This window comes from Lepisosteus oculatus, chromosome 3 (assembly GCF_040954835.1).
Source record: "Lepisosteus oculatus isolate fLepOcu1 chromosome 3, fLepOcu1.hap2, whole genome shotgun sequence".
NCBI lineage: Eukaryota > Metazoa > Chordata > Actinopteri > Semionotiformes > Lepisosteidae > Lepisosteus > Lepisosteus oculatus.
In genome coordinates this window covers 26876189-26903925 of record NC_090698.1, presented here as the reverse complement: position 1 = coordinate 26903925, position 27737 = coordinate 26876189, and the positions used below count along the sequence as shown (strand labels likewise).

The following is a 27737-nucleotide window of genomic DNA, read 5'->3' as shown; positions in this document are numbered from 1 at the left end:
ATACTGGGGCATTAGGACCCACATAGACCACAGGGTGAGCACCCCCTACTGGCCCCACTAACACCTCTTCCAGCAGCAACCTTAGTTTTCCCCAGGAGGTCTCCCATCCAGGTACTGACCAGGCTCACACCTGCTGAGCTTCAGTGAGTTGCAGGGTGATATGGCTGCTGGCAACAGGGGGCTTGTGAAGCCTGAACACATGAAAGCCATGAAGGACAGCAAAAATATTGTGCACCAGACACTTTATTAAGCCACCTCTTCTGTACACCCAACAAAAACTCTCCACCAGATACCATAGTGACACCCTTCACATACTGTACCATTAATCGATTTTTAACACCTTCTTCCAATTCAGGATTGCGGGGGATCCAGAGTCTACCCCAGCAAGCAATGGGTGCAAGGCAGGGCACACACTGGATGGGACGCCAGTTGATCACAAGTCAGGCACACAGACACACCTAAGGCCATTTTTTTCCAGAAGCAATTACCTAACATGTTTTTGGACTGTGGGGAGGAAAGCTGAGCACCCAGAGGAAACCCACAAGAACTGAGGGATGTTATACAAAATCCACACTGGTAGCACCTCAGCTCAAGAGCCTGCATGGCAACAATTCGCCAACCCCTTCATATATCAAATAGAATAGTCTACATTAACCACATATGAAAATGGGGTCTGAGCCCTCCACTAATTAGCAGTGTTGAATACTTTTGGGAATCCAAATTACTAGCATGGTTTTTCATCAATTTTTATTAAAGTTTATTTTGTGTTATAAAAGGCATGAGCAGTCAAGTATTGTAATGTTAAAATTAAAAAAAATGTAATGAAAAATACATCTTTTCTTTATTTACAATATTTAAAAAATATATAAAAAACAGAATGTGATCTTTGTAGTATTTTGCCAACTATTTTTTGGAGTCTTTAGTTTACAAACTGCCATTTACAAACAAAATGAAAATAAACTTTTCTTTGAATCCAAGGCATTTCCATAACTTTTTTAAATATTTTTTTTTCTTGAAACACCTTTCAGTCAAATGATACAATGATGATACAAATGTTCTTTAGAAAGAATTCACTCTTCTGAAGAAGCAAAAAGCACGAGCACTTTCCCCTTACTTTACTGTACCTGTGTATTGTAATTTCTTCACATTTGTGTTGTAAAAAACACAGCAGTACATTCAGAAAGATATATTGACAGTGTGCGATATGCACTCAGATACAGTACCTTTATCTCAAATATCCAAAGCATGTCAAAATATAAATGGTTGTTTCATAAGACATAATTGAACTTAAGCATCTAATGTGTTATAATACTGTATGTCAATAACAGTTCAAACTTTACAAGAGTAGAATCACGATCTGAACTTTTTGCCATTTTCTTTTCATATTTTTAGTGACAGGTACTGTACATGGTGATAATGCAACCTTTCCATCACTACTTGCTTCTTTGGTTTGGTCCCACATTTGCAAACAGTCATCACCCGGGTCATCTTAAACAGAAAGACCAGCTTTTGCCTTAAGCACAGCTGACATTTTATGATGAGGACATGATAGTGATCATTCTGAACTAATAATGTTTTATCCTTGCAGCTGAAGCTATTCCCAAACAGATCTGTCATAATTATTATTAAACACCACTTTCCAAAACTCCACCTCTGTGAAACATTTATTCCTTTCAACCAAGAGTTTCAGTGCTCGAGCCTCTTTCTTGGATTGCTCAAAGCTGGGCTTCCATATTTCTCTCAGAGAGTTGGTGCTCACGGGGCCAGATGAGAAGGTGAAGGACTTAGGGGGTGGGCAGCTTAGGTGGTTTGCCTCTGCCTGCCATGTTCTTGGTGTCAAGCCCTGTAAATCAGGATAAGAAAACACATATCTGTTACTACAGCTCAATCCTTGAATCTTATTAAAGAAAAAAAGGGTACATCAAGACGAGCAGCAGTAGATTAGAAACCTTACACCATAAAGGCCCATTGGGTTCCAGTCTAAAATAAAAAAAAAAGAATATGATGCTGGAAATGTTCCGTTTTAGAAATATGGGAAACGCTATTTTAAAAAAACAACTTACTCCATAAAACAGCTCATGTAATGACAAAAAGTTGTGAGAGTAAGGAACAAGCTAAACAGTCAGGCTGTCAAAACCAATTCCCTGGCTTCTGTCAAAAATATCTGGATGAGATCAATTATCTACTAACAATCATACAGACTAGATTAGTTGAATGGCTCCTCTTTGTAACTATTCTAACGGTCTTGTATACTTAATGGTCACAGTGTATTTAATTAAAAAAATAGATAATACAAATTCACCAGATTTCTTTATACATAATTTCTTCATTTGCTATAAATATGTTAATTAAAAGGAACCTCTTTTAAGCTGATGGTGTTAAGATCAAGGAAAGTATGAATTACAGTGAATGTAAGGTACAGTAACTGTCCTTTTCAGAGCATTAGAAAGCAGAAGTGTATAACAAGATTTCTGATTCTATAGCTCATATAAAGATAAAAGTTTTAGATTCTGTGTTTTCTAAACAAATGTTTGTTGAAAAAATATCTCAACTTGACCTTTGCATTTGGTATTTTCTAAATGCTTTAGAAAGAACTTATTCTGAAGAATTCTTGAGTAAACTAGAATAAATATCTGCTGTCATGTTTCACCTGTTACAGTGAAAATATTAAAAGGACAGGGGACTTGAATTTATTGAAAATAAATGACAGAAATGATCAAAATACTTTTCATATATATTATACTTTCTTAAAATTATATGAAATATGTAAGAAAAATGTTGATTTCTAATTGTGGGACTTCAAATTGACAAAAGGAATTAAACTACAATGATAATAATCACACCTTATTTAAGAAAATCATTTAAAGTTGACATGAAGCACAATTCCCTACATTCTAATTCAAACATAATATTTTACTTGACATAATATACCTTTTTTCTCCTTATGATGTTTTCCCAAACCCTAGTGCACACCATGCACTCAAATGCGTCAATGTAGTTATCTTGGGAAATATCCTGAACTCCCCACTTGCGTTCTCTCATATGAGTCAGAAGATTATGGTTGGAGATGTCGCCTTTCTGTTTCCATTCCAGGTATGCCTCATACTCCTTGTCATTCTCATCGAGGCTGTTCAAGTACTGAGCTAGTTTAAGAGGGGGCTCATTGGGATTAACTATGATAGCACTTCTGTTGCTGGGAAGCCACTTGGCAACAGAAGGGGACCCATAGTAGACAGGGACTACTCCCAGCTTGAGGGGTCTCCAGAGCTTCTCCGTAATGTAATCATCACAGATTGCATTTTCAAAGGCAAGGATGAACTTGTACTGGGCGAGAATCCTGTAGAAGCCACGCTCCTCCATGGCCATTGGGTTATTTAAGTGCGGAGGCAAGTTTCTGTTATGTAGGCACTCCCCATAGGAGTCTACCTTAATGTACTTCATCAGCTCACGCACATAAGTGTCTCTGTCTGAAGGGGGGTCACAGTCTGATTGCACATAGACCAGGGGAGCCAGTTTTCCCCTCAAGCTGTTCTTCAGGGACAGGGGGACCAAGTAACGGCGGGACATCAAGGCCTCCACACTTTCCAGGTACTGTGTGGTGAGAGGCATGTGGGAATGGTGACTGAACGTTGCGGTGTGATTAAACAGAGAGACCGAGGCCTTGTGGAAGAGCTTGTAGTTGTTTTTAGGAGACTCTTCATGGAAAAGGGCCCAGTGATGATGACGTTTCCGTGGTAGAGGGAGGCTTTCTATGTTGAAGTCTGTGCCTGAAAAATGGAAATAGAAATATGAACAGAAAGGAAAAAAAGAGCAGTTAATTAAATGAGCATATTGAACTACTTTTAATATTTCAAACAAATACAGATTTTCTAAAATAAATAAAATGGAAGCAGATATATTTATTGCCTGCATTTTCCAACTAAAACAAATATTTGGTGTGTTCATATGTCAAAAATTGGTCACAAAAGAAGAAACTTAATCATTTCAGTCTGTATGCACATAGAACTCTAACCAAGTTAAACAATTAAACACATAATGATATTTGTTTTCTGGATTTGCATGATATAAATAACTGCTTCCCAGTTCTTCTGTTTTTACAATTTCTCCTAGGGTCCTGTTTCTAAAATCAAATACAAAATAATCTCAATCAAAATACCCTTTGAAGGCTTATCTGTCAGCTTTGTAAAACCATTTTAATAAGAGTAAAAATGTCAATAGCAATCCATTGTATACTCCCTTTCAATTAACCCCTTTGAAAAAAAAAATGTTTGCACAATTAGGTGATGGACTGCATTGACATTTCTCACTTTGAAAAGAATGGGTCACTTCAATTAGCAAATGGTGCCAATACAGAACAAGAGCATGACCTCTAAAATCTCACAAGATTCAGCTTGCATTACAAGTATGGAACGTCTAATATAGACGTACAGAAGGCTTAATTTCGCAGTCAAAATTATTACCTGTTAACCCTTGGAGTGAAACAGGATTAAAAAAAAATATCCATTGTTTAAAATAATTGACTGATGTTAGATGATAATAATAAAATTTTCTCCTGTGATGTACAAACAATAGTGACAGCTTTTTTAAAACTCAGGGATTTTAATGTTTTTAAACATTCATGTTAACTCAGCAGATGTCACTCTTTTGAAAGTGCAGGAATGCCTTATTTGGAAGACACAGGTAACAAGCTCCCTCTTGTGTTAAGTCTGCATAACGGAATAGATATTTTATAATGCAAAAGGTCAGTACCTAATGAGGTGGTCCATTTTTTTGTGATATAATAGGCCTGTATGTAACTATACTGTGTTTCCACTGAGCTTCACACTCAAAGGCCTATGGATGTCAAGCAAGCTGTCAGACAAAGCATTGTCCAGGACTATCACAGGGCCATGGAACACTAATCTATGATCTTCTCAGCATGTCTTTGGAAAAGTAGGAGGAAACTGAAGGAACTAGCAAAAAACTGGCAAATATTGGGAAATCATGCAAAATCCCCACAGACAGCTAAGAACAATGAGCTACTCTACCTTTGTATGCATCATAACACTAAGAGTGTTATAATCAAATATTGGTGAAAGGGTCTAATACAGAAAACTCCTCTTATCCCAGCTAACATTTTACAAACCCAAGTCTCATAGATCTTCTCCTGACTTTGAGGAAGAGACTCTGCCTGAATAAATGTGAAGAACAGGGTCACATTTATGAACTCACTTTCCAACTTGAAAGTGGGATACAAGTTGTCTTGTTAAAGGTATATAAATCCACCAAAGATAACACATGGCCAAAATAATTCTAGACTGTAGTCAATCACATGTTAAACAGTATCTCTACTTTTTCCCTGTGAAATCTTAAGCAATCTTATTTTTTCCAGTAGATCTAATTGGTCACAAGATTTGATTGGAACTAAAATAAATGACTCCGGTCTTAGAGAAATACTCTAGAGATATGTCTGTGTCTGTGAGCAGATCATCAAATGTCTTTTTATGCCAGACACCGGTTGCACTCTGATAATTCCTCCAGCTTAAAAACCTCAGTCTTGGCAGGCCATATGAGAAAATCAGACTTGTTTTCACACCAGTCTATAATTACATGACTTTGGGTAGCAATATGGTTTTTAAAATAAGGTTTGATTAACAGTGTCCATAGAGAATGAATGTTTGAATTAAAAACTGAATAAAATTAGTCATAAGAACACAATTGGTGCTACAATCAAGAGATATCAAGTTATTTAGGCATAATTGGCAAATAAGAATTAAAAATGTACAGTGATCTCCATAAGTATCAAAACAGTGAAGTCAAAAGTACTATTTTCGTTGTATACTCTAGCAACTCAGAATTGAGACGAAAAGATGAATGAAGCAAAAGTACAGAATGTCACCTTTTATTTCTGTGCATATACTGCATGCTGTACTGTTTTAGAATAACAGCACTTTTTGTGTTCCATCCCTTGATTTTAGGTAACCATAAGTACTGGGACAAATTAACAAAGTCAATTAGCAGTATCATAAAAATATACATAATATATATATTTACTAGTATAAATAAAGTAGTATAAAACTCTGCATGTGTAACAAATATACCCCTGTGTATAACAGGGATCTCAGCTGCCCGGGCTGAGGGAGCTCTCCTTTAGCTCAGCAGGCAAGTTCCCTGTTGCGTGATGCCGGAGACCCGGTTTAGTGCATAGGCAGTGAGGGACAAACTGGCAGGGCAGGAGCGGCAAAGGCAGAAACCCCAAGAACGTTACACATGCAATATCTACATCAAGCCTGCGACCCACCAACATTACCAAACTCTTGATTTGTTCTTTTGAGATGCTCTGCCAAGCCATTGATGCCGCCATTTTCAGTTGCTGTTTGTTTTGGGGGACATCAGTCAGCAACTGAAATGCATGCTCAGTTGGATTTAAATCAGGACACTGACTTGGCCAGTCTGAGTCTTTCCCCTTTTTTTCCCCCTGATGAACTCCTTTGTGCTGCCAGTGTGTTTTGGGTCATTGTCTTGCTGCCTGATGAAACACTGACTAATGAGTCTGGAGGTATTGTCATGTCATTGTCATTCTGCTGCTACCATACAATCGTTAGTTACATCATCAATAAAGACCAGTGAGCCTGTTCCAATGGCAGCCATGCACTGTATGCCCAAGCCATGACACTACCTCTACTGTGTCACACATGAAGTTGATCTTTTGCAGTTTGTTACTTTCTCCACACTTTCACCTTGCCATCTCTTTGGTAGAGGTTTATCTTTGCCTCATTTGTCCATCATACCTTGTTCCAGAAATTAACTGGCTCATCTCTGTACTTTCTAGCAAATTACAATCTGGCCTATATCTGCATCTTGCATTTTTATAAGTCTGCTGTCAAGGTCCTCCACGATCAGTAGGTTGTGATACCTTCACCCCTGCACTGGTGGTGATTTCAGAGACAGTTGTTTTAGTGGTATTATTCACAGCTCAGATATTTTTCTATCATCAACTGCAGTTGTTTTCCACGGCCAGCCTGGTCACTGCTGATTGCTAAATACACCAGTGATTTCCTTCTTTTTCAAGATATTCGAAATTGCTCATTTTTGTTGATTTTGCTAGTCACGGTTTCTGTGCTATGGTTCTGATTAAGTTCTTTCAGCATCCAAATCACTTGCTTTTCTTTCGTAGACAGTTCTCTAGTCTTCATCTCGATTAAGGCCTACTGAATGCAAAGGCAGACACTATAAGGCTAAAACCAACACTACACATTCACAGCTCTTACATGTGTGCACAATCACACAGGAAACACCTGGCGGCCAACTGTCCACTTTGACTCACCTTAAATTGTGAATACAACAAGTGCTATTATTCTAAAATGGTACAACATACTGTATAATTCCCAGAAAGAAAAGATGACATATCAGAGCAAATACAAAGCGAGGTTTTGATGCTTTGCAACGAGTATGCAACTTAGCTGCCCAACTGCATTTACAGAAAGGACACAAGAGGTGCACTTAGAGCTCAGATTGAGATAGGGTTTTTATGTTTGCTTTTTTCACTTTTTCTGCACAGTAACTAAAGAGCTCTGATTCTTTACCCTATAGTAGTGTTTTGTGCATCTGTTTACTGAGACCATAAAAAGATCACTACTACAGCAACCCACCTCCAGGTTGGTCACAATTAATAAAGCATGTTCTATCACAAAGTGCATTACATATAGGAGGGGGGATCCACTTCAACTACTATTTAAATGTAGTACATCGGAGTAGCACAGGGATGCCATTATAAGACAGCAAGCCCATTACACATCAGATCAGGAGACGTGAGAAACTGCTTCACCAATTTCATCAGAAAGCTTACATAGACTAGATTGTGCAAGCCCAAGGTAGAATTTAGTCTAAGACACCAAGAACATCCCTGTTCTCAGAAACAGTCCCATGTATATTATGAGTGGCTGTTTAAGACGTGTGAACATTGGTTTTATGTTGAGACTGCAATGTTTGTCATGTTTCCTTTGCTTGGACCTACTGTATTATGTATTTCAGTTTGTATTTGTCATTTAAAGGAAATTCATCCATTTTTGGGAATATTAAAAAAGGACAAAATATCTACCTAAAGTACCGCCTGTTATAAAAATTATATTTCCTGAAAGGTACGTCACATTATAAGGGTTCTTCCTGTCACGAAAAAAAACTTTTGTTCCACTACATTGTAGCAACTAGTTACGAATGTTGAGAGAGATGTCCAGTTTCACAAGATTATTTCTAAATCCTGCTCACCTAGACAAGGGGTCTTCACTTCATATTCTTTTTCTCCCCTTATCACCCTCACAGTGGGCTCCTTCCACCTAATGGACTCATGGTTAGGTCTTTATTAATTCAGCCATGCGAATACAACAAAAAATCTGAACCTAATTGCCTTTCATTAAAATCGCTTACCGTAGGGTTTCTTTTAAACTTGCTGAGATAAGACATGTAAAATAAAATCAATAACAGTGTACAATAAAGCCATAACCACATGGCATTAGATTCTATGTATCCATAAAAGTGACGTTACAGTACAATATGATCTTATCTATGACTAAATATAACCCACTTCTCTTACTAAATATAACCTGCTCAACCTGTAGAAGGAAAGGCATGCTCAGACAGGTTCAACAGATTGCACTACCACCCGTACTAAGAGGTCTTCCTAACAATCAACGAGAACACGGACATAGTTTTAACTTGCTTGGCATCGGGAGTGACAGCCCACCATGAGATTTATCCTATGAGTGTCAGGAGCAGTTCTTTCCGGGCCCTATGCAGACGACACGATCCGGAAGGTGAAGAAACAATAGGGAAAAATATCATGCAGGAGTGGGTCAGGAGACAGGGGGGCGTGTCCGAAGTGAACAAGTGTCCAGGGGAAATGAGTCCGGGGCAAACAATCCAAGCATAAATCCAAAAGGGAAATCCAAAATAGGAGACAGAGTCCAAGACCAGGGGATCCATCCAAAGTAATTTAAAAACCAGAACCGGGTCGGGACCGGCGGGACAGGGAATCAGGAACAGGAAACTAAAACCATAACGGAGCCAGACGCAGCAGGACCCCAGGCTCTCACGAAACAGGATTCAATGAGAAGCCCCGGGCAAACGCCTGCGTCTGGCTTTAAAGGTGGAACTAAAGAGGGGCTGGAATAAGGAACAGGTGTGGGGAATGGGACAGAACGAGGAAGGGCTGGAGCCCCCTTAAGAGGAGGAGTAACGATCGTGACAATGAGAGTCTTCCAGTAGGAGAAATGCAAAGCAAGGAGCAAATATTAAGGGATGCAAGGCAATGAATTCTAGCATAGAGATGTTAATTATTTGCATGTATATGGTACTATGTCTGGCTTAACAACAGATTAGAATTTCAGTAAAAACATAAATAAAACTGTACATAGAGCAGCTGCTTAACAGTAAAGGAGAAACAAATCTTGTTCTCCTTGTTTAAAACCACCTCAGCTTGAAATGATGATACTCACCATAAAACAGGAATGCCTCTGTATTCTTATGATCATAGTAGGTCTTGTTAATGGTGAAGAAACACTTGTTCTTTCCACAGGTCTCAAGTCTGCTTGTTTCACCAGTAAGGAGTGACCGCCAGACAAGGATGGGATACTGTGTGCTTGATTCAGCCAGTCCCTTCATACTGGTCACTTGTTTATTGTGCTTTAAGACTTGCTGTTGACTACCCTCTTGTCGGTTTCCTTTTATAATGGGTTTCTGTGTTTTCTTTTCAAACTGTCCCAGCTCCACAACCACCTGAGCAAAGAAAAGAGATTCAGGAATCACCAATATGATTTTTCTTTATTAAATCACAATTATAAAGTCTATAGTATATATATATATCTCATATATGTATTGAACAAACACATAAGATGAAGAAAAGTCTTTAAAAGAATAAGAAATGCAAAAGAGCTTTAAAATCAGACTGGTCTTTGCTCTCTCCTAGAGCCTGGGTCAATCATGAATTTCTGTGATACCCCATTTACAGTCTCTTCGCTGAATTACAGTCCTCTTGGTATTAACTACTCTTTATAGTATGTTAACAACTAACTTGCAACTCATTTTCAAAGCTCAGTAATACTAAACATGAAACCACAAATCAATAGTCTATTCTTTAAGTCCACTGACCTCTGAATTGAACTCTCCCTGAACATGTTCCTTATATTGGTTAGTCTCAAATTCCAGAAATTACAGTAGTTGCACGTATTTCACTAAGTCACTACTTACATATAGTTCACTGGATGACACAACAATAATACCAATTAAAGAAAGTGTAAACAGCGCTTAGTAACCTATCCATTACAGTCCTTTCAACAGATAAATATACCAGATATACAGGGTTATTTGTAGAATGATAGACAAACTATAGTAGCTACCAGAACATGAATAAAATGCTGGCTGGCACTGCAAACAAAACTGGACATTTTAAACAGTGATTTTTCTCTAGCCATCTATTTCTAAAGATGACTCACATCAATAATTCACACTTCCAGGTGCATTGCATAAACATTCAACCACTTTGTCCTGGAAGACATTTGCCCAGTTGTACATGCACACATGCAAATACTGTACGCCAAATCCAACCTAGCAGATCAGACATGCTTTACCCATATTCTACAGAATTAGTGGGGCAAGGATGAATGCCTTTTAAAACGGGAACTGGTAGTTAAAAGGGTTGTTAGAAAGGATGAGAAAGTACCAGGAAGAAAGAAGGAGAAGGAGAGGTCAGTGTTTTCATCACGAAATGAAAGGAGGAGCAGCAGCAGGGTTTGAGGCGGATTGCCACAGGCAGATCAAGGGTATAGCAGAGAACTGGGAGAGAATCCTACTGAACACTGTCAGCCTGTAAACAGAAAGGATAAGGAGCAATATTGCAAGCTCGACTTAATAAAAACAGTAAAGTACATTGCAGTGTTGTACCTGTATTCTCAGTCTGTAAATATTAATAAGACCTGAATCTCACACTGAAGAGGAACTTCAGGTTATGGTCCGAAATGTTCAATTTAACTAGAACAGAATGCTTAAAATGTGTTACCCCAATTATCTGTGTAATGTTTCTCTCCATTTATTGTTATCTCTTCCTGTAGATATATAACTTAATAGTTTTATTGTGGTCATTCAATTTATTACAAATGAGAACCTTTCCTCAGAAGAGAATTTTAAGCTACATTTAAAAAAATCCATTCAGGACAAATGTACAAGCCCATACGGACAAATAATAACAGTGTAATAGTTTACATTTCATTTGCATGAATATAAGATATAATTTAATTTTTTTAAAATAATAAACCAACCAAAATTCATAGTACGTCTACTTTGCCCAATAAACTATTCTTTGTTGTTTTATATGATACAAGTGTAGCTCTGTGTTTGCTTTTATAATAATACTATTGATAACTTGTGGATATGTTTTATTTATAATGTATACATTTTAAAACATTTAATAAAGCATTTGGAGAAAAGTTCTTATAAAATATGTCATTCGCGCCTGCGTAGTCTTAATATTTAAACTAAAATGTTACATTGGGCTAAAATACCTAGCAAAGCATTTAATTTTTCACATTTGAAATAGACGGGATGATGCTAGCAAATGCTTCAGTTTGTTATGGATTTTAAAATGCGCATCAAAAACAAGCTCTTATGTACCTGAAGAATAACAATAAGAAAGAACAAAGTCGAGAAGAAAAGGCAGAAAGCCAAGAGCTTCTTCACACTTAGTCTTGCCATTATCGTTCGGTTTTGCAACACGGACGTAGCCTACAATTCGCGAAGTTCTCCTTACGGTACACTGCAGCTTCGTTTATTCATTAATAAATTCATGGTACAGACATTAAGCCACAAAGCCCAGTTTGTTTTCAAATACCAAAACCAATTTAACAAACTCCCGCCTCCTTCTCTCTGAATCCGCAAATGAGAGGAAAACGTTCCCTGCGTCACAGTCAGACCATGCTTTGTATTGTCCAGCTAAGTATCAATCAGTGGCATCATGCAGTGAAGACATCAATAAAGGATTCAGATAACTTCTTGTCATGTGACCATGTAAATCCTCGCTTTAAAGCACTACGTTTTAATACATCGTGTTCCGCTCTTCCATGTTTTTTAAAGTCGACTATTTTTGGTGGAGCTGAGCTATCCCGTTTTCTGACACCTACAGTACGAATGTAAAAACGGTCTCATGAGATAAAGATGGTTAATATTCGTCCTCCTGCATGTCTGAATTGTGTTTTTTTCCCGAATTTAATATACGACCATTGAACCAGTAGGACGATGAAACCTAGCGATTTGTGTGGTTTAATGTGGAAAATCTTTATTAAAAAATCATGCAACGTTGCGTGTTCCTCCTCTTCTTCATAGTATTCTTTTTTATGACTCGAATAAAAATAAAGACACAATAATGCTCCTGTTTCAGTTAAGAAAATGTACTTAAACCCTTCACAATAAAATAAGCATCAAATGGTATATTTGTACCACCCTAGGGAGAACTTTATGTAAATTGTCTTTTTAAAAGTGTACGCTAAACCTATGTAAAAATGTAATACTTCTTACATATAATGACATTAAATAAACTTATTGAGGTTCTTGGATTGTTTGAAAGTGCAGCATATGTATTTAATTGTTGCATTTTAGAAGAGGCATTCCCAGCTCTAGTGGTCTTGGTTGCAGGATTCAGCGGGTTTTCTATGCCTGTATAATCACTTCTCTACTTGAGGAAAGTGCAAAATTGATCCAATTAAGATTTAACTAGACCAATTTCTTCCTTCTCCACAGCCTTACGCTACGAATGATTGAAAGACGGATAGAAAAACAGCTAGACTCTGGACCCGGAGCTGGGAACGCTGCTTGTGGAGGGTTACAGCCAAGATGGTGTGGAGGTTTATTTGTAAAAAAATAAACTGCTGGATCCTGATTGGCGCATGAGGTGCTGTGCAATCAGAATGACAGGGTCTGTAGGGCTGTGTTGCTACAGTTGTGGAAAAGGAGGACATCTGCAACACCAATGCTAAGAGTTGGTTTAATTATGAACCCCCTCTTCATCATGTCTTCAAGGGGAGATTGTTCCCGGCTCAGAGTTGCCTGTGGATATACTGTACAGTATGCTGTGAGGATTCTCCTCTGTTAGACTCCCTTCCTTGTTCTGTAAAACAAAGGACACGCACCATGCCTTAGCTCACAGCTTCTGCTTCAAGAGTTTTAGTCTTGCGAATCCTTGCCGGCATTACACTGGTGCTAGAGAGGGATTCTCTCAGTTCTTTCTTACAGAATACCCTCCGACACTACTGTAGGTCATCCTTGCCAAATCTAGAAGCCCAGACCAGGCAGTAGTGAAGGCTTTGAGAATTACGGTCTCAGTTCAGTTGACATTGTAAACCAAAAGATAAAAAATAAATAAATGTGAAAAAGTCTGTGTATCTGAGATGAGTCTGTCGGTCTGTGCTGCTGGGATAGTAGAAAGAGAGGACATCTGTAGTACCAGTGTTGGTGCCAAGAAAAAAGATCATAGGGGAACACGGAGCAACTGAACAAGGGTGATAGCTCTTCCGTGATGATTCTGTATTTGTCACAAAGGAGCTGGTAAAGCAGAATTAGTGAGCTGGATTTATGAGGGTAACCGTCTGCACTTCCTGTGTGCCTTTAACAGTGACTCTACCTTCACCCTTGCTCTGAACATTAGTTCTGGTTGGCTGAGTTCCAGGACACATTCCCAGCCTGGAATTCCAGGGGATAAGGGGGTCCAGCAGTGCCAGCACTCATGGACTTGACAAATATAACAGCAGGCCCTTGAGGCAGCACACTATAGCTCGAGACAAAAGCTGCTCTTTGACTGTAGATTCAAATCAGGTCGCTTTCCCAGCAACAGTGAGCGTCCCATTTTTAGGTGGCTGATTTCCCTGAAGCAGATGGCAGCAAGTGTCACTATCAATGCATAAGCAAGCAGCGGAACAGCCACATCAATTCTCAGACTGCAGTTTGTGAAGAAGTATCACCAAGCTGGAGCCCCAGCTCCCAGCAGAATTAGAGGACTTTGCCTGCCGTACCGGGATAAGGATCACATTCCACGACACCTGGGAGGGACAGAGAGGTAAACCAGCCACGTCAGCAAGGGGACTTTGGTGAATACCAACCCAGGCTAATGGGGCTGATAATCAAATGGGGGAAGGCTATAGAGTTAAAAGGGACTGTTTAGAATTGAGCATGAGCATCTTAAAGTCGTGCTTATTATGCTGCTTCCGATGAGCGCACACATGTTAATTTAGTACTATATGTCATCAAACTCGTGCAGGTTGTAAATTCTCTATTTGGCTGCCCTGCAGACAGCCCAGGCAGCAGAGGAAGAGTTGTTGTGCAGGACTGTTTAGGCTCTTACAAAAATGGTGCATTTACTAGGGGTCATATTGTCTTTAGGATAAGAACACTCCAGGAAAAAAAAACTTTTTTTTCTCCTGTAACAATCTTTTTTTTTTTCCAAAGGTAATCTTCAATCAAAAACTGCCATGGAAGAAATCTCGGAACAATAGCAACATTTCTGCCAAAACAAAGCCCACAACAGAAAAAAAAAACATTTGTTAATTTCTTATGAATTGCTACCTATATATCACCATTAGCCACCTGCTATCTGCAGTATTATTTGTACAAGATGAATGAAAAGTAAAGGAAAAACACAGAAAGGTACCTTAAAATTTTTATGATCATTTTCATTTTCTTCTTTTTTTCAAGAAATGTCATATTATCAGTTGCACTGTTGAATACGGCTCACATGAGAAAGGACCTGTAGACATTAAAAGTAAAAAAGTGGTCAGAAAAAATCTAAGTTGAGTGGATTATTACCAAATATTTTATTGCATTCAATGCTGAGGTTGTCTTATCTTTCTGCCATTTTTGTCATTTTACTTTGTTAAATAATGTCGACTTCCATATCGAAGCCATCTTAGATTCGGATCAATAAGATAATATAAAATGTCTGATAAAGACAGTATAATTAAGCAAACTGCCATTCAGCTGCTATTCTTCAGCATTCAGCTGCTTTCAATTTGGAAATATAAATACAGTACACTGTGGCCTCTCTTTCTGTCCCCTGCTCCCACCTCTCGCTCTTCCTCTCTCCCAGCCTTTGTTCTCCCGCCACATTACCTTTGCCTACTGCCTTGTCTCTCTCACACCTGAAGAAGGCTCCATGGCCAAAATGTTGTGTTTTCTTTCTTCTTTTTTTCAGCATTGTATAAACCTATTACTTGTTCCTTTGCAGCCTACGCATGCTGACGCACCTACCCACCTGAACTACAATAGTCTAGTAATGTTCAAATTACTGTACTGTACTTTGATTTTTCAGAACATTAAAAAAAACAGAGTAGATTTTGGTTTGTTATTTTCAAATTCCATAACTTTTCTAGATGTACCCTGATTTACAGTGGGTTCTGTGCAGATTACCAATGCAGAGAACCCAAAGCTGATTTAGCTCTCTTGAGCTGAGTAAAAATCCATGCAAGTGTAGGTATGGGAGGCCTACAGAAAAACTGCTTTTCACTCAGGAAAACATTGGTTGTTTAAAGAGATGCCTTCCACCCTGTGATGAAAGGCATGATCTATTTACATTTCCTAATGGTGCACACGGCTACCTTTGAGAAAGCCATGGTGAATCTGCATTTAGTGTTCAAATGCATCAAGGTGGCAGGCCACAAGAGACTAAGTTCCTTGGGCATGGAACCGGGAATGAGGGAATAGCAACTGATCCCAATTAGATAACTGCCTAGATTAGTCTTTGCTTAGAAATGTAAAGGAACTCATGAGCTTTGTGTCTTGGCATCTTATTGCAAGATAGTTTTCAGAAGCTTTGTGGACATTGCTATCATTGCATTGAGTCAATTGAATGTTTTCTGACTGAAAATGTGTGAGTACAGAATTAACAAATGTGCATGGATAAAAGTGGTTGACACTTTGAAAACCTACTGTAATCCATAAATATGTAGCCTTGAGTCTCACTCCAAACTAGCCCTAAACATGTCTCAAAAGATAGATCTTCTCATGTTTATTGATTTTAGAAAACTCATTTTATTCCTGTGTACAGTATATGTACAAGAGCATGGGATGGGATGACCTAATAAATCTTACTGAGAAACAAACAGAATAAAATATATTTTTTTATCCAAATAAAAAAGTCAGTTTATAATTAACTGAACAATATTTTTTAAATTAAAACTCAAAATAAGTTGTGAATAGAAAAAACATATCTAATATCTAGCTTTAAAATGTATTTTTTTAAACAAAAAACCCTATCAAAACTGCACATACTATAATGTCCTCTCATAACTTCTGATCAGTACAAATTATCTCACTGCCTGCATTCTAATAATTTTGCTACAATGCTGACTGTTTCCATTAGAGTTCTTCACATCTTCGATAGTTTTATTTGCCCTTATTGACACATTCTGTGTTTGATTTTTATATTCCCTCATTTCAAAAACCTTTCTGACGTTCCAGGTTTACATCTCTTTACTGTTTTCTTTTAGTAGATGGGATTAGTCCTTGAGGACTGATTACAATATAAGTAATCCATTCCTCCATTTTCTAATCACTTTATTCAGTTCGAGGTCACATAGGAGCTGGAGCCTATCCCAGGAAGCAACTTGGCAGACTCACAGACATGGACACCACACCAGGGTTATTTTCCCCAGAAACCAATAAACCTACCAATATGTTATAGGATTATGGGAGGAAACTGGATTAACCAGAAGAAACCCACCCATTGAACCTAGCCTGTGCAATGTGAGGCAGCAATGCTAACCACTGCCACTGTGACAACCCATACAAGTTATCAAGGCAAGTCATCAAGCACTTGATCTTGAATCCCTTTTATTGTTGTCCTATTCCTATTTACACCTGTTATTCTATAAAGCTACCAATTCTTTCTGTACATCTTTATAATGGTGTGTACTGCATAACACAAAATATTTGCCATTTTCCCTCCAAGAATGCTTTTCCTTACCATGGTGTGTTAACATAATCTAATGTACAGTATATGGAGTAGTCTGCCTACCATGACAAGGTTTCTCTTTCAATTTAATTGTAGTGATATTAATCTTCAATAAAGTTATATCAATCTTCAGTGTAGTGATATCAATCTTTAGTGCACTGATATCAATCTTCAGTGTGGTAGTATTGATATTATGTTTGGCTGAAAAACCATCTTGGGGTTCTGTTGACTTTCCTCTTTTAACGGTGTCATTTAACATAAATCATTTAGACACTGAATTGTTACTGGGTTGTGTACAGTATATGGAAAATAAAATGTTTTAAAACAAGGCTCCATAACATCCTGGATTTCTGAATTATAAACCTTCTTTCCTTTCCAGATGAAGAAGAACATAGTCCTTAGAATAATGCTGAAAGACTGCAATTATTGTTTATGGTGCTCACTCATTTTTTGTCTTTCGGAGAATTGTAGGAAGTTTGGAACTCGTGTGTCTCTGCACATATACAGTACACATAGGAACAAGTAATAGGTTTATTTCATGCTGAAAAGAGAAGAGAGAAAACACAACGTTTCGGCTGTGAAGCCTTCTTCAGGTGAAGGCTTCACTGCCAAAACGTTGTGTTTTCTCTCCTTTCTTTTCAGCATGGAATAAACTTATTACTTGTTCCTTTGCAGACTACGCATATATACACATATACAGTACAGTAAATGAAAAAAATTACTATGCAGGTATTTCAGATATTTGACATTGTTAATAGTCATCCTGCAATCACAGTGCAGCACTGACAATACAGTAGGTATGTTAAATGGATTAAGGCATAAATAATGTAGTGGATAAACCAGTGAAGGACAATTAATTGATTTTCATGTTCGGCAATTATTCCTCTTTTAGACTTTGCTAACCTTTTGAGAACAAATTATTTATAACTTTCCAGCTCACTGCTGCTACAAATTGCAATTAATTAATGACTAGCCTTCAGCTTCATTTAAGCATAATGACCTGACATCAGTCAGTAGTGGCATTATTGCTGAGCAGATGAAGGAAAACAGTGAAAGTTACATTGTTTTAGAATTATGCTTATTTTCAACAAAGGTCTAAATAAACATCCACTGTATTTGAAGTAACATTGCTTGCAGAAACCTTACATACAGTATGTATAATGAAGAATTAATAAAACGCTGGCAGGTCAACACTTGTTTTTAAATGTGTTTTAGTGTACAGGTAGTCCTAGACTTCCGATGGGTTTAAGTTCCAACGACCCCATCGCAAGTCGAAAATCACAGTTGCGTTTATCGCGATACTACATGAACCATATGCTGATGTGTAAAGAATTAACATGCATTAATGCTACATTGTGTAATACGGCTTTGTTATATTTTTTCACAAATTTTACTATTTACTCATGGTAAAATAATACAATGTGGATATTATAAAATGAAATACACTAAAAGTAATCAATAATAAAAAAAGAATTAAAAAAGTGCTGCTTTGCACTTACCGTTAATGTAATCAGCTGAATGCACACTTGGCCCGAGTGATTTTTTTAATGTCACGTATAATAATACGTGATAAAGTATAAAGTATAAAGTACATTGGATGAAGGAGGAGAGGAGGCTTGTAAGGGTGGATAATCAACATCATGTTCTTTAGGGCTTGGATCGCCTTCAGGGGGTGCTGGGCTTCTTAAAAAATATGTCCAATTTGGACTGAACAGTTTGCCTTTTCCTTTCACTATGAAAAGTAATACGATGAAGGGGATGGCCGTCGTAAGTGCGAGTGGTCATAAGTCGCATACGCTGTAAGTCAGGGACTACCTGTATTCCAGTAAAGCTTTGGTAAAAAATTAAGAATGGGATACAAGGTTCAAAAAGCCAATTCTAACAACATCCATTTTCTAACCACTTCTTCAAACTCGAGGCGACGGGGAATATGGAGCCTATCTCAGCAAGCAACGAGGACAAGGCAGGGTACAGCTCTGTTGGGACACCAGTCCAATGTAGGGCAGACACACTAACATGTTCATACTTACTCCAGGGCCCATTTTCCATAACCTACAGTACCTGTGTATTTTTAGACTGTGTGTGGAAACCAGAGCACCCAGAAGAAACCCACACAAACTTGGAGAGAACATACAAACTTTAGGCTCCAGCACTGCAATGCAGCAATGCTAACCACTGCGCCACTGTGCCACCCTATAGTATACATTATTTATATAAATAGGCATAAATATGTATTTACATCACACTCATATAAATATATAGAAACTGAATATATGTAAATATAAATATAATGGTTTTATGTCTGATGTTTTTATGTCTATCAAGACCCACTTTTCTCTTCTTGTACAAGGATGAGAAATTAGATGTACTGTAGTACACTCACTGTGTGTTAATTTTATTCAATACAAAAACAACACAAAGTGAGATTGATGAGAATATTTACAGAATTTATTTAATTCTGTTTCATGGAGCCCCTTAGCCTTTATTTATAAACATGATAATGGACGTTGGCAATGCATCACTAAACATGTAGTTTATCTTAATTAACTCTGTATTAAAATCACATTTCAGAATGGTAAAAAGTGTTCTTGGTCCACTTCAGCAGACGTGCACTCATACATTTGTGCTAAGAATGAAGAAATATTAACTCTGAGATAAACATAGAATAAATTGCTAAGAATATTTAAGTTTGATGCATTAAAAATTCTAATGGCATTAGAAAAAAATTATCATGTGAAAGAGAACAGCTGTGCACTAGAAGTTATATCTGAATAAGAAAAACATAAAAATGTTACAAATGAGAATTATTCACTAAAAGATACAACAGGAGCATATTGATCAGAGAATCATTTTTAGTCTTCTTTTACTCTTGTTTTCTCTTTTGAAGAAAACAACTTTAAGAGTTAGCTTGGCAAGGGACAGATAGTAGGAAACACAAAGCACTGTGCATTGGTATCTTTTTGAGTTGCTTCTGTTAGTTTGAGCAGCTTTGTTTCAATGTATTATGTTAAAGTAAACACATAGCTCCATATATGGTATCTCAGTCCAATCTCATTGTAGCTGCCTGAACCTATTCTCGGCCATACGAACACAACACAGTTCTAAAGCATAAAATGTTTTTTAAGCCTTTTCCGTTTTAAAAAAAAACAATCCGCCCATTCGTAAAGATCAGATCACAGTTCAGGTAATTGAGTTGATCTTCATTAAATTTTATTTAAATTAATAGCATTGAGGTGATCTTCATTTTTAAAAATTAATATACAGTATGTCAATGCTGGACTCAAAAGATATACTGTAGATTCATCCAATTGAATCTCTCAGTGCTGTGTCATCAGGATATACTTAATGAATTATTGAATTTAAAATGTATCTGTCTGGACTTGCTCTGCTGCTTATAATCATTTCTTCTTCTTGATTTTGTAGTATGAGTATGCAAATGTGGCACCCCACAGTAGGATGTGTCATGATGTCAACCTGAACAGATGGATTATGTCACTGATACCAAAGGTTCTTGTGCAGCCTTGGAGAAAACAGGTGTTCTCATTTTGAAAAGAAACTGCATTATGTTGTAGATATGTAGGAATACTGAAAATATCTAAGATTAAAACATTATGAAAGTATTTACCATCTTTTTATGAATCCAGAGTACTTTAATCTATCCTTAAATATGTTGTTTGCATACAGAGTGCATTCCAGCTGTAAGTCTTTTTGGATCTCCCAACTTTGCAAACTCAATAATGTTCAAGTCTTACCCACATATCTTCTCTCAGATTCAAGTCTGTACTTTGACTGGACCACTCAAGGACCTTTCCTTTCTTCTACAGTAGGTTTGACCCTGGAATCTGTGTCAAATTTCTTCCCAATTTTTTAGCCTTTAAGCACAATTAAGCAGGATTTCCTCTATGATTTGTCTGTACCTTGATTCATCTATTTTCCCCCTCAACCTTGGCAGGGTTTCCAGTCCCTAACCGATGACAAGCACCCACCTAAGGTGATGTTGCCACTCCCGTGCTTTACAGTACATTGCTGTGTTGGCGCTGAGTGGGTGAAATGCTGTGTTGATTTTGCATCTGATGTAACACTTTGCATTCAGAAAAAAAAAGTTATTATTTTAGCTAGTTTTTTGCCGCATTTGCAGTATCACTTACAAGTTTTCTTTGTAAACTCCATTCGGGAATTAAAATTAAAAAGCCAGCTTTGTGATCAGGGTCTTGTTGTCTCATCAATTGAACTCAGTAGCTTTTTCGAAGTTGCCAATGGTTTCATGTTGGCATCCCTCACCAGTGTCTTACATGCCAGGCTGCTCAGTTTGCTGGGACAGTCTGATCTAGGCTGGTACAATGTGCAGTACCTTCCACTTAAATACAAACCTAATCATGGTCAAAGGGTATTCACCGTCTTTAAATTTTTAATGCTATTTTCTTGAACTGTGCGTTTCTACAACTTTATACCTGAGTTGTGTTGCTTGGTCTTCAAGTCAGGATACAAAGAACAATGCATTATGCTTTATTTTACTTTGACTGTATATACTTTAGCTAGCATAACATCCTCATTAGAGACAACATACGATTCTATAAATATAGATTATAATTGTATCGTACTATAATTCAGAGAGACAGTGGGTACATAAGTATTTATAATAATACACAGAAGCTGTTATAACATGGGTTAAAACCAGGGCCATCATGAATACTAATGCGACTATAATGTTTTTTGGAAAAAAAATAGTTATACATGTAAAATATTACGAATGTAATCACAACATCCGAATAGGTTTCTCTGTGTTAAGATACACAAGGCCTTGGTCAAATTAAGTGTTAGCAAATATTATTTTTTAAAAACTATTAAACGTTTAATGCCACTACATGGAAATTAAGGAATACATTACGTTCACAAGCAGATCACACTTAAATTGCATATGATATATAATCTATGGACCATTCTGAATTCCATTCTGTTAGAGCAATGGCAAACTATTCAAGTCTTTAGCAGATTTCCCAAATGTTATTTTATTTATCATTAGAAACATTCATGTATTGCTAGAAATATTAGAAACATAAGTGTGTACATTTTGTTTTGTTTTTTGTCATACTGTACATTTAAAAATGTGTTCATCCTGTTATTAAGATACATTTGTTAATATGTTTCCACACACTGAACTATTATTAGCTATTATCACAATGTAATGTGATCACACTGTGTGTTTAATTTGATCACAGTTGGGTCACAGATGAGGCTGGCCCATTAGGGATGAAAGATTTTTGGAAAGTTTGAAAATCTTACAGTAATTGTTGTTGTTTTTCAGAAAATTTCAGAAAAAAAAATGCATGTTTTAAAAAAAATGCAAATGTGGCACCCCATGAATTTCAAAGACCAATCAAAATTTGAATTTTTCTTTCATTTAAATCTTATATTCTATTTTTTCCAATATTGTGGATTACTTTCAGTTTTTCCAAGTTGAAATGAATAGATTCAAATCTAATGAATAGATTTTGCTGCCAATATAAAAAATGAAAGCACAATTAAAGTCCTCTGCTTTTCATTAAAAATTATTTGTTACTTAGCTGTAATCTAAAAATACTAAATTAAATGTCCTTACTCATTCTAGCTTCTCTTTCTGCACTGAACCAATTGTCCTCAGTTGGCAGACATCAGTGTTATCCAAGGATACACTATTTTATAACTGCTAAAGCTAATGTTCACTCTTCTAAAAAAATAAAGTGGAAGTGAAAGTCAGCTCCTGCTTGGAAATTAGATAATGTTCCAGGCTTAAGTTTTGAGAATCAGCCTCAAAACTTAAGTCTATAACTGTTTTTAGAGAGATTGTTATTGAAAGATCATTATGATGCTGTATCTCTTATAAAAAAGGCTTTTGGTTATAACATCAACACAGCTATATATTGTTTGTATTGTGCAAGTTAGAAATTGTTGCTATCTATTCTAAGTGACATTGAAAAAAATATTAATCAGATTAGTAAAAAGATCTTAAAGTGTAAAATACTACAGAAATTATATTTACAGTGCCTTGCGAAAGTATTCGGCCCCCTTGAACTTTTCAAACTTTTGCCACATTTCAGGCTTGAAACATAAAGATATAAATTTTTTATTTTATGTGAAGAATCACCAACAAGTGGGACACAATTGTGAAGTGGAACGAAATCTATTGGATTTTTGAAACTTTTTTAACTAATAAAAAAATGAAAAGTGGGGCGTGCAAAATTATTCGGCCCCTTTACTTTCAGTGCAGCAAGTGCACTCCAGAAGTTCAGCGAGGATCTCTGAATGATCCAATGTTGTCCTAAATGACTGATGGTGATAAATAGAATCCACCTGTGTGTAATCAAGTCTCTGTATAAATGCACCTGCTCTGTGATAGTCTCAAGGTTCTGTTGAAAGCGCAGAGAGCATCATGAAGACCAAGGAACACACCAGGCAGGTCCGTAATACTGTTGTGGAGAAGTTTAAAGCCGGATTTGGATACAAAAAGATTTCCCAAGCTTCAAACATCCCAAGGAGCACTGTGCAAGCGATCATCTTGAAATGGAAGGAGTATCAGACCACTGCAAATCTACCAAGACCTGGCCGTCCCTCTAAACTTTCAGCTCAGACAAGGAGAAGACTGATCAGAGATGCAGCCAAGAGGCCCATGATCACTCTGGATGAACTGCAGAGAACTACAGCTGAGGTGGGAGAGTCTGTCCATAGGACAACAATCAGTCTTACACTGCACAAATCTGGCCTTTATGGAAGAGTGGCAAGAAGAAAGCCATTTCTCAAAGATATCCATAAAAAGTCTCGTCTAAAGTTTGCCACAAGCCACCTGGGAGACACCCCAAACATGTGGAAGAAGGTGCTCTGGTCAGATGAAACCAAAATCGAACTTTTTTTGGCCACAATGCAAAACGATATGTTTGGCGTAAAAGCAACACAGCTCATCACCCTCAACACACCATCCCCACTGTCAAACATGGTGGTGGCAGCATCATGGTTTGGGCCTGCTTTTCTTCAGCAGGGACAGGGAAGATGGTTAAAATTGAGGGGAAGATGGATGCAGCCAAATACAGGACCATTCTGGATGAAAACCTGTTGGAGTCTGCAAAAGACCTGAAACTGGGACGGAGATTTATCTTCCAACAAGACAATGATCCCAAACATACAGCAAAATCTACAAAGGAATGGTTCACAAATAAACGTATCCAGGTGTTTGAATGGCCAAGTCAAAGTCCAGACCTGAATCCAATCGAGAATCTGTGGAAAGAGCTGAAAACTGCTGTTCACAAACGCTCTCCATCCAACCTCACTGAGCTCGAGCTGTTTTGCAAGGAAGAATGGGCAAGAATTTCAGTCTCTCGATGTGCAAAACTGATAGAGACATACCCCAAGCGACTTGCAGCTGTAATCGCAGCAAAAGGTGGCTCTACAAAGTATTAACGCAAGGGGGCCGAATAATTTTGCACGCCCCACTTTTCATTTTTTTATTAGTTAAAAAAGTTTCAAAAATCCAATAGATTTCGTTCCACTTTACAATTGTGTCCCACTTGTTGGTGATTCTTCACATAAAATTAAAAAATTTATATCTTTATGTTTGAAGCCTGAAATGTGGCAAAAGGTTGAAAAGTTCAAGGGGGCCGAATACTTTCGCAAGGCACTGTATGTAGTATTCTACAGTATTTCTGGAGATTTCAGTAAACAAATGGAATGTTTCACCAATGAATGAGGAGAGATTGGATTTGTTATTTATTTTTAAGGCTTTTATTAGATTTCAAGTAGAAATACTGGGTGTTTTAAATGCATGGAACTGGCTCAATTCCTGTTTTTGTTTACAGTATATAATCTGGTGTAAAGCCAGCTAAAGCTCTCCCTTAATTTAGCTGGTGAAATAATTTATCCATGTGCTATGGAGTGGTGGAGTGGAGCTACTGATGCATAATGCCCTTCATGCCCTTCAATGGCGGAACCAGGTCTAAATAAGTGCAAGACATTATTAATTATGATTAAATAGAAGAAGACAAAAGCAGACTTTTTGATACAAAAAAGCACAAAGGACAGAATGCCTCTACAGAAAGTCTGATTGATTGCTGATTGATTGAATTACCGAGTCTGACAGAGCTTACTTGTATGAATAAAATGAATTTTAAGGCAAATGTTCCCAAATCTAATGCAAAAACACTGCCTTTCACTAGAGTCCATTTAATTACAAATAAGTTCATGGAGCTTTTCTAGCGTTTTAACCTGGTTAAAAACGTGGCAATCAATAATGATACTACAAAATTCCTTTAGTGTCTATGGTCTGTAATCTACTGTATGTTCATGACTGGATAGTGGTGTCAGTATATATTCAGTAGCTACTAATGTATATGTAAATGTAAAGCGCTATATAAATGAAAGAAAGTTTTAAACTGGAACAATCAGAGAAAGCTCATGTGAACAGGGGGAGAACAATCACACAGATAGCACCCCAGGAATTGAATCCAGGGCCCCAGCACTGCATGGTAATGGTAACCACTGCACCACCATGCCACCTATACAGTACATTTAATTTATTTTTCAAAACAAATCAATCGTATAAGCTGTTTGTGCACTGAAACTCTCATATATTTACTATTATTTCTTCAGCAGACTATGAAATGTGTACATTACATGCAGCATAAATTCCATAGACTTCACAAAAAAAACTTTAAAGGTAAAGTACTGAAGTGCACAGATGTTAAGATACTGTATAAAGAATTGCTTTAGTTAGCACAACACTGCCACCTCCTGTCCACTCTGGTCATCTACCTTAATTTAGAGAAATCAGAATCTCTCTCGCCTTCAAGTATCCTTCAGTGCCACAGAAACTAGGATTTACTGTTATATGCCATTTGTCTCCTTTAACATCCCATCATCATACAACAATTCAGAGATAACTTTGTTCAGGTACAAAGTTTATCCGATATGTGTTGTATATGATTTTAAGTAATTCCTTGTGATTTAAGGCAAATACATTTATAACCACACATTAGTAATGAATTTTCTGTTGGTCATTGTCTCAATATGATGTGACAAATTTCAATATTCACTGAGAGGCTTGGAGGAAAGAAAATTATCCCCTAGGCAAATTTGTGACAAAGGATGTGTCTTTGCTCTGCCTAGATTTAGCTGATTATTTTTAGTTTATCACCTCTTGAGAAACAAAAAATGTCTCCTTGACTTATATCAGCCTTGAAGATAGAATTTTAATAAATATACCAGGTGTGAAATTAATTGGCTGTATACAGCTGAAGCAGATTTGAATAGTGCTGAAAATGCATGACTCAACACCGGTTCTCTAGAAATTCATTTGTGCGTGGCTGTTCTGAGGAATTGTAACTTAAGTTAACTAACAAATACTGTTCTGCTGAGAGATGGAGAAAATTTAAGTACTATTTCTTTTATGATTTCTAGATATTATAGCAGGCATATGGTGCATTCAGTTAAAGCTGCACCCAGGTTTACTTAAGTATTAAAGCTTTATAGCTTTATAATGTGATATTGGTGATTTGGTATTATAATTTAAATGATCAAGCATTTACAACAATATCCCTGGTCAATAAAGCTCCACCACAAAATGTGACTATACTGTAAGGTTTATTTTTTTGTTGTTTTATGAGATCATGCAAAAAGGGATACTTTGAACAAAACATGGAAATCATTTTACACTGATATTCGTTTCTTCAATGCTGTTATGGTCAGACTGAGCACTGCTAAAGATGAAACCTGCAAAAAAAAAGAAATATAAAAGTGAAATGTACTGATTGTGTAAGTATACAGCCCCCAAAGTCAGTACTTGATTGATTGGTACTTTGAAGAGGTCTCTACCAGCTTTACAGTACATAGGTGGTGTGGTGGCTCTGTGGCTAAGGATCTGCACCTGTGGCTCGAAGGTTGCTGGTTTGTATCCCACGGCCATCAGAGGAATCCTACTCCGTTGGGCCCCTGAGCAAGGCCCTTATTTATCTTTCTGAGTACAGTGAAATCCACATTAAGAAGTTGATCGTAATCCCCAGATACTACCCAGATTAGCCCACCCTTCCAAACTCAGCAGTCAGGCAAACATGAAACTGTTCAGGGATGTCACTGTGAAGCCATCAGGGATGTTAAAAGATCTGCAACGTTTTATGTGTGCAGTTAGATTCTGCGACTATTCATGCATCAATAATACCGCTGTATCTAAACAAGGCTGGCCTGTATGGGTGAGTGAGGTGACAGGAGCCTTTACTGAAAATATTTAAAACTTATATAAGATATATACTGTGGACAGAATGTGTTATATGCACCTGACAATAAAATGAAACTTTTCTGAAGCTTGTCAGAATTGAGGGAAATGGGTGGTGCAAAATACAGCCAAATCCTACAGGAAAACCTACTTAAGTCACTCAAGGATCTAAAAATGGGTTGAAATGTCATATTTCAGAAGGACAGCAACCCACACTGAAATGGTATGATAATCTTTAGTAGTTCAGTGTAAGTACTGGGTTGAATCCAATTGAAATTTCATGGTGAGGCTTGGTGATTGCAGACCATCAACTATCCCCAATAAACGTGTTAGAAGTGGAGTGATTTTTCCAGGACGAATGGATGCAATTACAGCCTCCCATTATAAGATAAGATCACTTTATTGGCCATATACTGTACCATTCTTATATTAGGAATTTGTCTTTTTTCACATTACCCCAACTTGCTCTTGTTGTAACAGACAAATAAGTTCTGTATCCCGAGATTAAGTTAAACAGATGAGTTTTATTGCATGCAA

The 27737-nt window shown here is 37.2% G+C and overlaps 1 protein-coding gene and 1 long non-coding RNA gene across 3 annotated transcripts; one reads left to right on the top strand and one right to left on the bottom strand.

Moving 5' to 3' along the window:
- Positions 1 to 225: 225 nt before the first annotated feature.
- On the bottom strand, positions 226 to 11911 carry fut10 (fucosyltransferase 10). 2 transcript variants are annotated; one of them, XM_015336970.2, is made up of 5 exons: positions 11644 to 11705; positions 10697 to 10840; positions 9474 to 9753; positions 2932 to 3767; positions 226 to 1843 (listed from the first exon to the last, which is right to left on the bottom strand). In XM_015336970.2, the coding sequence occupies exons 2-5, from the start codon at positions 10733 to 10735 to the stop codon at positions 1595 to 1597; spliced, it is 1404 nt and encodes a 467-aa protein (XP_015192456.1). In that variant the 5' UTR covers positions 10736 to 10840; positions 11644 to 11705; the 3' UTR covers positions 226 to 1594. The 2 variants fall into 2 exon arrangements, with proteins under 2 accessions (XP_015192456.1, XP_006627154.1); XM_006627091.3 differs by lacking the exon at positions 10697 to 10840 and having other exon boundaries at positions 11644 to 11911.
- A 1862-nt stretch (positions 11912 to 13773) lies between these two features.
- LOC107075578 (uncharacterized) lies at positions 13774 to 16136 on the top strand. The gene is made up of 3 exons (XR_001477082.2): positions 13774 to 14077; positions 14467 to 14664; positions 15242 to 16136. It is a non-coding gene; the product is annotated as an uncharacterized lncRNA (long non-coding RNA).
- Positions 16137 to 27737: the final 11601 nt, after the last annotated feature.

Excerpts from the sequence above, each read along its gene's own strand:
- fut10 (XM_006627091.3), bottom strand. The coding sequence starts at position 11,724 with ATGGCAAGACTAAGTGTGAAGAAGCTCTTGGCTTTCTGCCTTTTCTTC. Across the intron at positions 3,768-9,473 it reads AGAGGCATTCCTGTTTTATG|GCACAGACTTCAACATAGAA; the intron begins GTGAGTATCATC and ends TCCATTTTTCAG. Across the intron at positions 1,844-2,931 it reads ACATCATAAGGAGAAAAAAG|GGCTTGACACCAAGAACATG; the intron begins GTATATTATGTC and ends CCTGATTTACAG.